The sequence below is a fragment of the Muscardinus avellanarius genome (genome assembly GCF_963383645.1).
Source record: "Muscardinus avellanarius genome assembly, chromosome: 9".
Lineage (NCBI taxonomy): Eukaryota > Metazoa > Chordata > Mammalia > Rodentia > Gliridae > Muscardinus > Muscardinus avellanarius.
Window position 1 is genome coordinate 99,381,366 of NC_137795.1, and position 15,615 is coordinate 99,396,980.

Genomic DNA, 15,615 nt, shown 5'->3' on the forward strand with positions numbered 1-15,615 from the left:
GGGGGGGGGGGGGGGGGGGGCGGGGGGGGCTGTACTCCCAGACCTATTTTTATACTTTATTTGGAAACAGGGTATCACTAAGTTGCTGAGAGCCTCACTAAGTAGCTGAGGCTGGCTTTGAAGCTGTGCGATCCTCCTGTCTCAGCCTCTCAAGTGCTGGGATTACAAGCGTGCGCCACCATGCCCGGCTTATTTTTATTTTGAAACACAGCCTCACTAAGTTGCCAAGGCTGGTTGGGAACCTGTGATTCTCCTGTCTCAGCCTCCCAGTAATGGGATTACAAGCATGTGCCACCATGCCCAGCTTACTTCTTATTTTGAAACAGGAGAGTCTTGGTAAGTTGCCAAGACTCTTGCTAAATTCCTGAGGCTGGCTCTGAACCTGCGGTCCTGTCTCAGCCTCCAAAGTACTGAGATTATAGGTTTCTGCCACTATGCCCAACCTCATATTTTACTTTTGTAAAAGTAAACATGTACATAGATACAAATGTCTTTTGGAGGATTTCAGACCAGTGCATAATCATAAAAAACACAAGGAAAATAATTCATATGAGGTCCAAAATTCAGTAGGTTGATAGTTCTTCCCAGTAGCTAATTTACTTACACAAATACAAACTGATTCATTCTTTTATTATCACTGATATGAAACACCCATCGTAACACACTGATTTAATCCATCACATCACACAAGCTGTATAATAGTGTAAGAGTTGGCAAACAAGCCACATGGAAAATAAAAAGGTTAGTGAGAAGAGGATAACACAGGGTAACACAACTGCCATTCTGGCCCCCAGGATGAGTGCCTAGGACGATGGCAATCGCTGTGATGGTCACTGACTTCTGCCTTCATGGGACTAGACTGAATCACTAGTATTGCCAAGTGCCCTGGACTGATCCAGCTGAAAAACATTTTACAACAGCCTGATTCCCTTTTACAGAAATCTATTTTTATTTTAAAATCTTTATAGAGCATGCTTACGATTAAACCTCAGTATTTATGATGGCCTAAGACATACTAAATAATTTTTGTGTGTGATCCTGGGGTTGAACCCAGGGGCATTCTACCTCTTAGCTACACCTCCAGCCCTACTTTATCTTTTATTTTGAAACAGGGTCTTAGTAGGTTGTGGAGGCCTCACTAAAGTGCTGAGTCTGACTGTGAGCCTGTGATGCTCCGGGGTCAGTCTCCAAAGTACACCAAGATTACAAATGCGCACCGCCATACTCAGCTTAAATAATTATTGCTAAGACTGAGCAAACTGCTGCTGTGAATGAAGGAATAACAGCAAGACTTTGTCTTTCAGATAAACTCTTGTTCTGAAAGTTAACTAATGAGCCTCTCTTATCCCCTAGGGTGTGTGTGTGTGTGTGTGTGTGTGTGTGTGTGTGTGTGTGTGTGAAGTTTCTCCTAGCTAACCATACATAAGACATAAATGTGGGGTCCTGAAGAAAACGAAAATGACGGAAGAAAATACTCTGAAACAAAGGCAGAATTCCACTTCTCTTTCTTGGAGGATTCATTAGTTTTCTTTCCAGAAAACAAGAACAATTATAAATCTTTCTATACATAGGTATAATGTGTGCCTGCTTTTCTCTGGGCTTGTCCTTGGATAAGAGACTGTGAACTTCTCTGTCCGGTGTTTTACTGGAAACTGGACATTCAGGAGATGACAACCTGCGGTTGCCAAGAGCAACATGTGAGAACACCGAGCGAGTCGCAGATTCAGGAGAATTCACTTCCAAAGCGAGGCTAGACCTGTGAAGAAGGTCTCGGTCCTCCTCCTCCAGGAAAGCCACCTCCACCGACATACCCGAGCACTCACAACGTCTCCCTCCACTGTACTGCGAAGCGCCAGTGTCCCCCCTTCCACTCACAGCTCATTTTTTTTGGGGGGGGGACCATATATATAATTTTAATTCTGTACCTGCTGCCCAGAGATGTAAAGGTTTGGTTATTTCCATTCTACTTTTTCTTTTTATGTAAGTTTTAAAATAAAAAAAGAAACAAACATCTGGATGACTATTTGATGTTTATTTTGGTCTCCTGAGAGGTAATCATATTATTAGCAGCCGGGCATGGTGGCACACGCGTGTAATCCTAGTACTTAGGACGCTGAGACAGGAGGATTCTGCAGGCGTGAGGACACTCTTAGCAAGTAGTGAGACTCTTATCAACCTAGCAAGACCCTGTTTTCTAATAAAGAATAAAAATAGGGCTGAGCATATATCTCACAGATAGAATGCCCCTGGGTTCAATCCCAAGTACCAAAAATAATAATAATAATACTATCAGCACCATTTGCAAACTGACTAGAAAAGTTAGGTAATGCAAAACCGGACGAATTGTATTCTCGCTGGCACAAGTGCATGAAAAATGGATAAAGAGAAGTGATATTCAAGCTCCAACTTGCTGCTCAAAGATTAAGTGAAATTCTACTTTAAAAAAAAAGCTCCAACTTGCTGCTCAAAGATTAAGTGAAATTCTACTTTAAAAAAAAGCTTCAAATCTAAAAGAAAGAAATTTAAGAGTTTTCTTCAACCTGACATTTGCTGCTTTGTCTGTTAACAGATAAACGACAGGAGCCAGCACACGGTGCTCACACTGGTGAGCAGGCATTACCCGATGCTCAGGACACGCCATTTACCCCTTGATTTGACTGTCCTAGAGATGGAACCCTGGGGCATCCCCCTGAACTATACGTCCAGCCCTTTTCTATATATATTTTCTTCTTCTTTTTTTATTTTTTTGGTGGTACTGGGGTTCCTGGAAACCCTTCTACCTCTGGGCTACACTCCCAGTACCTATTTTTATACTTTATTTGGAAACAGGGTCTTTTTTTTTTTTTTTTTTGGTGGTGGAACCCAGGGGCTTTCTACCTCCGGGCTATACTCCCAGACCCATTTTTTAATATTTAATTGGAAACAGGGTCTCACTAAGTAGTTGAGGCTGGCTTCGAACCTGCGTGTGATCCTCCTGTCTCTGCCTCCCAAGCGCGGGGATTACAAGTGTGCACCACCACGCCTGGCTATATATATATTTTTTAATTTTTACTGAAACAGGGTCTCGCTAAGTTGCTGAGGCTGGCCTTGAACCTGCGATCCTCCTATCCAGCCTCCCAAGATCTGGGATTACAGGCATGTGCCAACACGCCTAGCTCCCTTGATTTTTTTATAAGACAAATATTGGAGCACATACTAGGCAATCATCTCTTGACAAAAACTGTATTTTTGAGAGCATGGCACTTGCACCTGCTTGAGAATGTGCGCAGGCCACGAGAACACCAGATGAAATGAATGCTTCCAATATTAGCCTTGCTGTTCTGATGCGGGTCTGCACATACCTAGTAGACTATAGACTAGGGACTCTAATTGCTAACAAGGTTCCTGGAGGGGAGAAATCATGTACTTAAAAAAACAAGGCCGGCAAGGTAGCACATGCCTGTAATCCCAGTACTCGGGAAGCTGAAACAGAGAAGGGTCACAGGTTTGAGGCCAGCCCTCCCAACTTAGCAAAAAGGTCGGCTGGGCGTGGTGCACACTTGTAATCCCAGCATTCAGGAGGCTGAGACCTGAGGATCACAGTTCGCGGACAGCCTCAGCTACTTAGTGAGGCCCTCTGCAACTCAGTGAGACCCAGTTTCAAAATAAAGAATAAAATATAGGGCAGGGGGTGTAGCTCGGAGGTCAAATAACCCTGGGTTCCATCCCCAGACCCACAAAAAAAAAAAAGAAAAAAAAGGTTGGGACTGTAGGGATAGAATGCCCCTGGGCTTAATCCCAGTATCAAAAACAAAAATTTAGGGATGACATGCATACCCGATTAGAAAAGGGTCTCTCTGGTCAGGCGTGGTGGCGCACGCCTGTAATCAGGGTACTTGAGAGGCTGAGACAGGAGGATTGCAGGTTTGAGGACAGCCTCAGCAAGTGATGAGAATCTCTTCAACCCAGAGAGACCCTGTTACAAAATATTAAAAAAATACACAAACACACAAACACACACACACACACATTTATATATATATATATATATATATATATATATATATATATATATATATATATATATATATATATATATATATATATAGGACTGGGGTGTGACCCAGAAGTAGAACACCCCAGATTCAATGTTTGTTACCGATTAAAAAGTAGGGGGATGTCTGTCAGATAGCTGTGAGGGAATTCACAAACATTGCGCGTCATATTATACAAAGAATGTGCAAATGATTAAGTACCTTTCAGGGTTTCCAGCAAATTTTTGGCTACAAACCAACATATGGCTTCAAAGAAAGGGAATTTGAAAAGATCTGGTGTTTTTAGCCTTTTTTCCATCTCATAACACCTAGATGAATAAGATTTGAAGAAATATTTAGTATTAATATTGGCGTTCCCAAGTTAAATGAAGGTAACTATTTGAAAATAAAATAGGGAGGTATATATAAGGAAGACTAATCAAGTCCTATGTATTACGTGACAACACCACATTTGGACAACACTGAATTGTGATCATCCAGGTTCTAACCTTAATAAATTTAACAGTGTACTTAAGAATTACATGAAGCTTCATTTTAAAAAAATTACACATTGAAATTTGTATCCTAGTTTTAACAAGAGGGATTTTCTGAAGGTTCTGCTCTGATCAATAAAAATATGTTTAGAGCCGGGCGTGGTGGCGCACGCTTGTAATCCCCGCGCTTGGGAGGCAGAGACAGGAGGATCGCGCAGGTTCGAAGCCAGCTGTGCTGGCTTAAGAGACCCTGTTTCTAGGAGTGTAGCCCGGCAGTAGAAGGGTTTCCAGGAACCCCAGTACCACCAAAAAAAAATAATAATAATAATGTTTAAAGTCAGCTTCACATGGTAAACAACAGTGCAACATCCACCCAAGTGTTCTTTGGGCTTGACTAAGTTTGAGGTCAGGATCACATTCGGCACTAGTCAAGGTATAGTGAAGACAGAAACCAATGTGCAACAGCAACTCAGTCTTCATGTAAGAGGCCATCCCTAACCCAGGACCAGCTCAGGTACAGAGACAAAACCCACATTTAATAGGCAGACTGTGTTGGCTTGAAGCCTCGTTGCCCTGTGAGAGGCACTACCTCCTGTACCACTCCACAGACGCAGAGCACCCAGGGCTCCCCATGGGCAGGCAAAGTTACAAGAGTCACCACATTCTAGGAAACCCAAAGGCTCTTCAGGAATCTCTAGATGTCCCAGTACTCATGCAGCTGACTAATCAGGAATCATTTTTACCATAAACAATGTTGCCCAGGAATATTTTACCTTCATGAGACTACACAAAGGTCAAATTCTATACAAAAGAGAAAATAACTTAAGATCTTTACCTGTAGCAAGGTCAGGCAAGTGTTTTGACAGCAATCCCCACTTAAGGGTTGCTTTGTTCTAGCACCAGTGGGCTCATTCCCTCAGTGTAAAAACAGCCAAAGGAGAGCATATACATTTTTAGAAATTTCTAATTTTTTTTTCCTTTGGCAGTACTGGGGATGGAACCCAGGGGCACTCCCAGCCCAATTTTTTATTCTTTATTTTGAAACAGGGTCTCACTGAGTTGCAAAGGGCCTCACTAGTAGCTGAGGCTGTTCACGAACTGCGATGCTCCTGTCTCAGCCTCCCGAATGCTGGGATCACAAGCGTGTGCCACTACGCCCAGCTAATTTCTAAAATTTGGAGGGATATTAAGTTATCATTGACAAAATTTTAAAATAAAACTTTTGTTAAAGGTTTCTATTCCTACTAATTTATCAAGGCCTACCTCCATGGGCTCTCAAATATGTTCTAATGTTTTTCACACAAGCTAATATAACCTATTTAAGAAAGGGCAAAAGAGCCTTTCAGTGCTGATGATACACACCTGAGCTGCATGCCAATGTTGAGGTTATGCAGGAAGTTTCCCCCAAAAGCCATACAGTCCTGAGAAGTGAGCACAGCATGAATCCACCCTGAAATGGTTACCAAGAACCAATTAATGACTTCTTAAAATTTTTTATCTTCACTTACTTTTATTAACAACATTAAGATGCAGTACAAGATGGTGGAGGCATACGTGCACACACCGCGCATTTACCCCTTCCCAAATCCCACCCCACTTCCTCCCCCTCCCTCCTTCATGTTTGGAATGTACATCATGTACATAAGGAACTTTTCAATATTTAAATCAAACAAACCATAGCCTGTGACACTGCCTGAAATCCCAGCTACTTTGGAAGCCCAGGCAAGAGGATCGCAAATTCAAGGTCAATCTGGGCTACCTGGCAAGACCCTGTCTCAAAATAAAATTTAAAAGGGGCCAAGTGTGTAGCTCAGTGGTAGTTACTCCTATACTCAACCTCCAGTAACACACACACACACACACACACATACACACACACACACACACACACACCACGTGTTATCTGTGAAATAAGTAACTCAAATATCAACATCAGTTTGCTTCCTACTCCAGTGCTAGAGAAGTTAATGTCTATGATAATCAGTTGAAGCAGCCCATTAAATATTTATTAAATGCCTACAATATGCCAGGGTCTGTGCTGCGTTTGAGGAATAAAGTGAATGCTTTTGATGGTTACTGAGTTTTGTATTTTAGTTTAAAAACATAATCCAACTTTACATCCAAAGTTTTACTCTGATACAAATCAATCTGTTTTAAATTGGAAAAGTACATTTTTCTTTAAAACACATGGAGTTAGCTGGGCACTGTGCTTCCCTGTGCCTGCTGAGCTGAGGACCCTGACAGGAAAAAGCAGAGAAGGATTCGGGAACTCAGAGGCCCAACTCTGGAAGGAGGAAAATGCCCACTATTCACTGTTTTGTTTTTGGACTGGGGGTGGACCCAGGGGCATTCTGCCTCTGAACTGCACTCCCAGCCCGATTTCACTTTTATTTTGAAACAGCGCCTCACTCTGCGAGGCTGTCCTCAGGTGCTGATCGCTGAGGGCCTGGTCCTGTAAATGCTGGCAAATAAACATGTTTTCAAAGTGAAAGTCATTTCTAAGAGATGATGACTAACTTTTGAGAGAAATGTTGACACTTAAGACTTTATAGAAATAAAAAATTTCAGTAGACATTCATATAGATACAAAGCCTGTTTGTTCGTTAACTACCTGAGCCTACAAAGTACAACTCCAGTATACATTTAAACAACATATTTCTGCTGGGCATGGTGGCGCATGCTTGTAATCCCAGCATTCAGGAGGCTGAGATGGGAGGATCACAGTTCAAGGACAGCCTCAGCTACTTAGCAAGGCGCTTTGCAACTCAAGTGCGACCCTGTTTCAAATATAAAAAGACTAAGAAATAGGACTGGGGTGTTACTTGGAGGTACAAAACCTCTGGGTTCCATCCCCAGTACCACTAAATAAATAAATTAATAAATTAATTAATTAAACATATTTCTGCATGGTTTTGCCACAGTTTCCAGAAATATATGTACTCTATAAATTGAAAGAAACTACATTTTAGTTTGAAAGTTTTTTACTTGCCAGCTGCCTTGGGAAAATCAAGGCAACTGACTACAGCAATGCTTCTCTAAGTATGGTACTCAAACACCAGTGTCAGCTGAGAACTCATTTAGAAATAAAAATTCTCAGGCATACCCCAGATCTACTGAATCAGAAACCTAGGGATGCAGCCCAGCAGTCTGGTCAATAAGCCCTCCACTCGTTTCCGATGCCCCATGAAGTCTGAGAAACATTAGCTCCCACCAGTGCTACTGATGGATTCTCAGCTGCCACCAGCACATGTGTGCACTGGCTTGCTGTCTTATGCATTGACCCAGTTTATTCTGTATACTCTGCTGTATGTACACACACACACACACACACACACACACACACACACACACACACACACACATTAAAATAACAGTTCATTAGACTTACTGATTTACTTCTTTTTATCTCAGGAAATTAAATAGATTTCTGTATTTGTGGTACTAGGGATTGAACCTATGGGCGTTCTAACTCCAAGGTACATCCCAGCCTTTTTTATGTTTTAGTTTTGAAACAGGGTCTCACTAGGGCTACGGAGAGTCTGAGCTGAAGCTGTCCTCAAAACTGCAATCTCCTGTCTCATTCCAAGTACTGGGATAACAGGCATGAATCACCATGTGAACTTTAATACATTTTATTTTTAAATTTATTCATGTAGGAGGTTATATTATCTGTGAATTTCAACTCAATGTGTGTGTGTGTGTGTGTGTGTGTGTGTGTGTGTGTGTGTGTGCGCGCGTGTAACTGGGGATTCAACCAGGGGCATTCTACCTCTGAGCTACACCCCCAGCTCCTACTTTTTATTCTTTATTTTGAAATAGGGTCTAAATTGCAGAGGGCCTCACTAAGACTGAGGCTGGCTATAAAACTGAGCTCTTCCTGTTTCTGTCTCCCAAGTACTAGGATTACAAGTATGCCCCACCACACCTGGCTTCAACGTGTGTGTGTGTGTGTGTGTGTGTGTGTGTGTGTGTGTGTGTTACTGGGAATTAAACCCAGAGCCATTCTACCTCTGAGCTACATCCCCAGAACAATTTTATTTCTTATTTGGAAACAGTCTCACTAAATTGCCGAGGCTGTCCTTGAACATGTGATCCTCCAGTCACAGCCTCCCAAGTACTAGGATTACAAATGTGCGCTGCCACTCCTGGCAAATTCAAAAATTTGAGGAGGGCGCAACAAAATACTTATTATAAAAGGGAGCACAGGAAGAGGCTTTAAGAGAGGGGCCATGCCATTCACCATGAAAATACTGACATTTACCTATAGACAAATTCTGGTAGTGCTAGGCATGATTCATTCCTTTATTCAAGCACACATTTCCTATATCATATGTATAAGAGACCAGGTGAGACAGCAGGTCCTGTGGTAACAGAGCCTTAAGAACTCTGCAGCCACAGCGCCCGCCCAAACCAGGGTTAAGCACCAAGTGCTAAAAACCAATGGCCTGGGAGTCTATGCTCTGTATTCGTTCACGTCGCAAACTGACACACTGGTACCTATTGCTTGAGATATATGCTGCAGTCACCTGGAGAAGAGCTCGGCAGTTCCTCAAAAAGTTAAATGAAGTTAAAATATGCAGCAGCTCCTCTACCAGGTGAGAAATGGAATCACATCTCACACAGAAACTTGTACACAGCGTTCAAAGCAGCATTTATGTGTGCTACAGCATGGATGAGCACAGGAAATGCGATGGTACGTGAAAACAGCTTGGCATAAAGGGCCATATTCATAAAGAATCTAGAACAGGCAAATCCACGGAAAGAGGAGGTACATTAGTGGGAATGAATACTGAAAGGTATGTGGGTTGTTGTGGTTTTTTTTTTTTTTTTTTTCCAAAAACCCCCACTGAATTGTATACTTTGTTTGTTTATGTGCGGTACTGGGGATGGTACCCAGGGACATTCTATCTCTGAGCTACACCTCCAACCCTAGTTCTTATTCTTTATTCTGAAACAGGGTCCTCCTGAGTTGCAAAGGGCCTAAGTAGCTGAGGCTGTCCACAAAACCGGATCCTCTTGTCTCAGCCTCCTAAATGCTGGGATTACAAGTGTGCGCCACCACGCCTGCCTGAACTGTACACTTATAAGGATGACTATTATACCATGTGAATTTTATTTCAATAAAAATAAAAGTGACTCTAAAAATGTCAAAAGAAGTCCTAACTATAAGAGACACCCTCTAAGCTTAGCAAAAAAGAGTAAAAGTATACGCTCAGAATTATTTCTTGGACCAGAATCATTTACTACAGGAGCTACTTTCCAAACATGTTAAAGCCATAGGTTCTAATTATGGCTGGCTCCATATGACCGAGTATCAGCTCTGAGTAGTGGGGAACAGGAGTAAACCCTTACCTGTAGGAACAAATAAGGTATGCCCCTGCTTTACCACACATTTGTAGCATTTATCCACTTTATCTCCAAAGAACACCTCACTCTGGGTCACAGATGAACTCCAAGATTCATACAGTGCCAAATTTTCATTTGTTGGCTTAATCAAATAAAAAATCTTCTCACCCTAGAAGGAAGCAATCATACTATTTTTGAGAAAAACAAAAACAAAAACAAAAAAACAAGGGCCATTCTGCCATTCTTAGGATGGCCTACCTTGACAGAAATTCCCAATAGTCTAAATTAAATTGGATAGTTACCAGATTTTTTAAGGTTCATCAATAGCTAATTCTCTTAATCAGCCTTTTCACTGGAGCTAAAGCTCCCTCTGCCCCCAAACTAACAAGGAATCAATAGTCAAGGAACCATGAACATCCCACTGGTGGCCTCTGATTTCTAAGATGTAGAAGTAAATACATGTTAACAGGCCTACGTCACAACACAGTCATCCTTCAAACTCTGTCATTTCAAAACTCCTAATAGCTTTAAGATTATGATTACTTTTAAAAACTATTCAGAGAGTTCCCTTAATGAACTCTTTGTGTCCTCAAGAGGACAGGCCATGAGAAATGGAGGGCCAAAACACAGCACCACTTACAAACCAGAGAGCGCCGACTGAGCTGACTACTGCGCACCGCAGCAGGACTTCCTGTGCTGACAAACGCCTCAAGTGTGTACTGTACAGGGCGGGGGTCGCTAGTCACATGAGGCTACTGAGCACCTGAAACAGTCGCGTACTCACCTGAAGCAGCTAGTGTAAGTGAGGAAGGGAATTCATTATATTGATTTTGATTTAAATGTAGCCGCACGTGACTCGTGGGTATTATATTAAGCAGTATAGTTCTAGATAAAGCAAAGCGAGTATAAACTGCAAACAATCAGTATTTTATGGGCATGTGTGATTTATCCAACTAGTTGTCCTACCCTAACATGAATGCCAGAAGCAAATATAATTCTGTACCTTCTTAGATATTTGGTTCGGGAATCAATGCATCATTGTCTATAGGGGAGTAGAGGAGGGTAACATAAGGCTAACAGAAACCAACTTAAAAGGTAAAAATATCTTAATTTAAAAGGCAAAGAATCTAAATATAAATAAGAAACTCATGGCTCTTCTATTACTTGGGGTTAAAAAACCCCAAATCTTTAAAGGCAAAGTGACAGAGCCTACTTAAAAAAAATTTTAAATCCCCTCTAGTAGTAGCAAATAAATGTACCACCACAAAAATATGACTAAATGGTTTGGTCAATAAGAGGACAAAGAAATACCCTAGTCTTACCCAGAGGACGTGGTACCAGACTGAAGTTCCACCGAAGTCAATGTGGAAATCCGTATAGCTGTCTTGAACTCCCATTAAGCAGTATTTCTGAACAAATGGCTTGGGAAAGACTGAATCATCCGGCCAATAATTTTCTACCCAGGAAAGTTTTCTGGCTATATCAGGAACCTCCACCAATTCAGACATCCTTTAAAAGAAAAAAACAAACACACACACATACACTCACCTAATGCAAGTTTAAGACTTCTTAAACTTGCTTTTCCCATATAAATCCAAACCAAGTAACTAACTGGAACTCAAGGTTAACAACAATACTTAAAATTTAAAACACATTATACTCTAATATTCTCTCTGACAAAGCAAAATTTACAACATTGCTACCAGTGGACAACACTAGAAGTTACAACTGTGAGCCAGGCATGGTGGCGCACGCTTGGAATCCCAGCATTCGGGAGGCTGAGACCGGAGGATCGCGGTTCGCGGACAGCCTCAGCTCCTTAGTGAGGCCCTTTGCAACTCAGTGAGACCCGGTTTCAAAATAAAGAATAAAAAATAGGGCAGGGCGTGTAGCTCGGAGGTAGAATGCCCCTGGGTTCCATCCCCAGACCCCCCACACACACACACAAACACACATATTTTAAAAAAAAAAAAAGAAGTTACAATTGTGTTTCTTACTAAAATAAATATATAACTTAAACTGCATTTAGCTAACACTCAGAATGCTACATCAAAAGGTCCAGAACTACTCACTTGGTGTCCGAAAACTCAAGGCTGATGACATTTAACACTTTTGGCCTGTTAGGATTCGTGAAGTACTTAACGTAATTGTGAAGTGTCATCTTGCTGTCTGCCTGCCTTGCCACATCGATGACATCTATCACTTTGTCACCACCTGTAGAGAAAAGTTACCTTATTATAATTAGCTTAAGTGTTACATCAATAGATGCCTGAAACAAAAATATCTAAGACTATATCTGCTTAATATGGTCATTAACTCTAAAATTATAGGGCCTAGACAAAAAGTCCAGTTGAATCAAAAGAATATAGTAAAACAGAGCTTCAGAATTAACACCAAGTCTAAAAACTTATATGGCTTACATGTACGGCTTTCTATGTATCAATGATTTCTTGTCTGGACCTCATACTGACAAAAAATACATTATATTGGAAAATAAAATTGTCCAATACTTTCTGGTTCTAAGTAGTGATTAATTTTAGTCTTCCTATAAAATCATGAGATGAGAGCTTATATGGCCACTAGGAAGCATAATTACTTCTACAAGGAACTACAGAATAAGGTGGAATTCAAAGTATGGCAATACTTAAACAATCTGAAGTAAAAAAAAACAAATACTATTTTCTTAATGTATTTTCATACAGATTAATGATAATGCCTCATAAATTTCTTTATCTTCAGGATGTAACACAGTTCTGCTACTGTATTTAACTGAGGTTTTGCAGTTTTTAAAAGTGAGCTATCAAAAAAAAAAAAAAAAAAAAAAGTGAGCTATCAGTCAGGCATGGTGGAGTGCACCTGTAATCCCAGAAACTGGGAGGCTGAAACAGGAGGATCACACGTTCACAGCCAGCCTCCGCAACTTAGCAAGGGTCTCTGCAACTCAGTGTGACCCGGTTTCAAAATAAAAAATAAAATAGGGCTGGAGTTATCTCTCAGAATGTCCCTGGGTATTCTAGGAACGTTATTTTCTATATTCATATTATGCTAGCCATTTATTTTACGGTGCATGCAAATAGATGCAGGTTAAACCTCAGTCTCATCCCCTAATTTATCACATATTCAAATTCAGCTAAATGTGAAGTCATGACATTTAACTGAACTTCCTCAGTGAAATGATTATCAAGAAGAGATGTTAACCAGCACTAAGTAAAGTGACACATTCTTCAATATTCCCTGCTGAGGAAATAATGGAGTGGACATATGATTTTAGAGTCAACGTAAATTTAGGATCTAATCCTCAAATATTTCTCTACTGTTGACATAGAATAGCACCTATATACTCAGCCTTATTGACACATATCTGATGAGAATAACTAAAAAATGTCAATATGGGTTTTTGCCATTGTTTATTATTTTCTGAAACTCAGAATCACAAATTAAGTCCAGATATCATTAAATGGCAGCATTCACCATATTGCTAAGATAAAACCAAGTATGAATACAATCTCTTCTTACAGCCTTTCCTCTAGGCAGCCGCAGGTCCCACAACAGGCTCCAAAGGACTAGCTGGCCCCGTGGGCTCTGGGGACTTTGCACCTGCATTCTACTGATGCCCAGGACAATCCAGTTCCCATGTCTGTCCGGCACCTACAGCTGCCCCTCAGTCATGGTGTTCCCTAACCAGGTATCCAAGTTAACAACACCAAAGAGAGTAGCAGGCTAAAGCTGAGTAAACAGGAATAGGTACACTGACTCATTATTTTTTCTGATACTTGTAGGTTTGATGAGAAAACAAGTTTTCAACAGATGCAATACTTAGTTTTACTTTTTCTGACTGGGGAAGCAGAACTCAACTTTTCTTCAATCAACTCTTAATGTTAGGACAGTACTATTTTAAGGGTTACCAATGTTTTACCAAACACTTAAAGGAACCAAGTTCGTACCTACATAACGTTCCACATCCATCACAGAAAAAGCAGGTGGAGGGAGCCTGAGTCCCAGATCATCTAACTTAGGGACCATAATAGGGACATCAAATCCATGCTTCTCCAGGTATCTTTGTGTCAGCTGGCTACCATGCATCTTCACAATTATTTCATCGGCACTAAGAAAAACATATGAATAAAATGTCATTTTGTTGATAAGTGCAGTATTCAGGAAAACTACACAAGAAATAATAAAACAAAAGGATGTTTAAAATAAGTTGCAATGAAGGGTTATATTTAGAAGAAATTAAAAAACATAAGCTGTGTAACGAAATCAAAAGCAAAAATGTAGGAGAAACACAGAAAAGAACAGATTTTATTTCACTGTAAAATTCTACACACAAAAAAATTTGAGACATTTCAAAGTCTAATGGGACAGTTAATTATTGTTCTGCATATTAGAGGATGACTAATATACTGTCCATGCCCACTATGACAAGTATTCCAAATGCCTCCACTGAGAACTACCTATTTGTTTATTTATTATTTGTGATACTGGGGATAGAACCCAGGGGCATTCTATCTCCAAGCCATACCCACAGCCCTATTTTTTATTCTTTATTTTGAAAGAGGGTCTAACTAAGTTGCAAAGGGCATAAGTAGCTGAGGCTGTCCATGAACCACAATCCTCCTGTCTCAGCCTCCCAATGTTGGGATTACAAGCGTGTGCCACCATGCCCAGGTGAGAACTACCAAATTAAGTAATCTGTTGCAACCAGTACTAATAAGTTTGAATACTGGGTAGCCCACTAAAGATTGCTGGATTTCAGACTGTCCTCTCTGATCATCAATACATTACAGCCATTCACACACCAGGTGTGGTTTGCCACCCCATCCATCCAGTCATAATTCCAAATAACTTCAGTATGCAGCTGCTGTACAAAGCTAAGTGCACAACTTGATCTAAACCAGACATGATGGTGCACGCTTGTAATCCCAGTACTTCAGAAGATGAGATAGGAGGATCTCAGGTTCATGGCCAGCCTCAGCAATTTAGTGAGGCCCTCTGCAACTCAGTAAGACCCTGTTTCAAAATAAAGAATAAGAGCCGGGTACAGTGAGACCGGAGGATCACGGTTTGCAGACAGCCTCAGCCTACTTAGCGAGGCCCTTGGCAACTCAGTGAGACCCTGTTTCAAAAATAAAGAGACTAAGCCGGGTGTGGTGGCGCAAACTTGTAATCCCCGGGCTTGGGAGGCGGAGACAGGAGGATCGTGCAGGTTCGAAGCCAGCAGCACTGGCTTAAGAGACTGTTTCCAAATTTTAAAAATGTATAAAAAAAAAAATAGGTCTGGGAGTGTAGTCCGGAGCTAAAAGGGTTTCCAGGAACCCCAGTACCACCAAAAATAAAAAGATTAAAAAATAGGGCTGAGGGTGTAGCTCAGAGGTACAATGCCCTTGGGTTCCATCCCTAGTACCGCAAAAATAAGAAAGAGAGAGAAAGAGAGAGGGGGGGGGGGAAGGAAGGAAGGAAGGAAGGAAGGAAGGAAGGAAGGAAGGAAGGAAGGAAGGGTAAAATAGAGCTGGGGTGTAGCTCAGAGGCAGAAGGCCTTGGGTTAATCTCTGGTATCACCAAATAAAAAAATTAAAAAATAAACTTGATCTAAATATTAAAACACAATAGTTTCCCTTTATACAATCAGATCTTTACTGTTTGATGTCATTTGTAACCTCGGTGGCAAGGAGAAAAGAGTAGTAAAGGAGAAGCTGAAGCTCTGAATTAAAGGGCTCTAATTTTCCCACCCTCTCAATAAGGAAACAATTTAAGAGCTAAGT

The 15,615-nt window shown here is 41.0% G+C and overlaps 1 protein-coding gene across 1 annotated transcript in view; it reads right to left on the minus strand.

Annotated features, from left to right (window-relative positions):
* Window positions 1-15,615, minus strand: part of KDM7A (lysine demethylase 7A) — a gene marked incomplete at both ends in the record, with an annotated part of 80,194 nt that overhangs the window by 23,845 nt on the left and 40,734 nt on the right. The window contains 6 exons of the mRNA XM_080701565.1: window positions 4,236-4,342; window positions 5,870-5,957; window positions 9,860-10,022; window positions 11,176-11,362; window positions 11,926-12,067; window positions 13,798-13,958. Coding sequence (XP_080557691.1) covers window positions 4,236-4,342; window positions 5,870-5,957; window positions 9,860-10,022; window positions 11,176-11,362; window positions 11,926-12,067; window positions 13,798-13,958 — 848 coding nt within the window. The remainder of the gene's footprint in view (window positions 1-4,235; window positions 4,343-5,869; window positions 5,958-9,859; window positions 10,023-11,175; window positions 11,363-11,925; window positions 12,068-13,797; window positions 13,959-15,615) is intronic.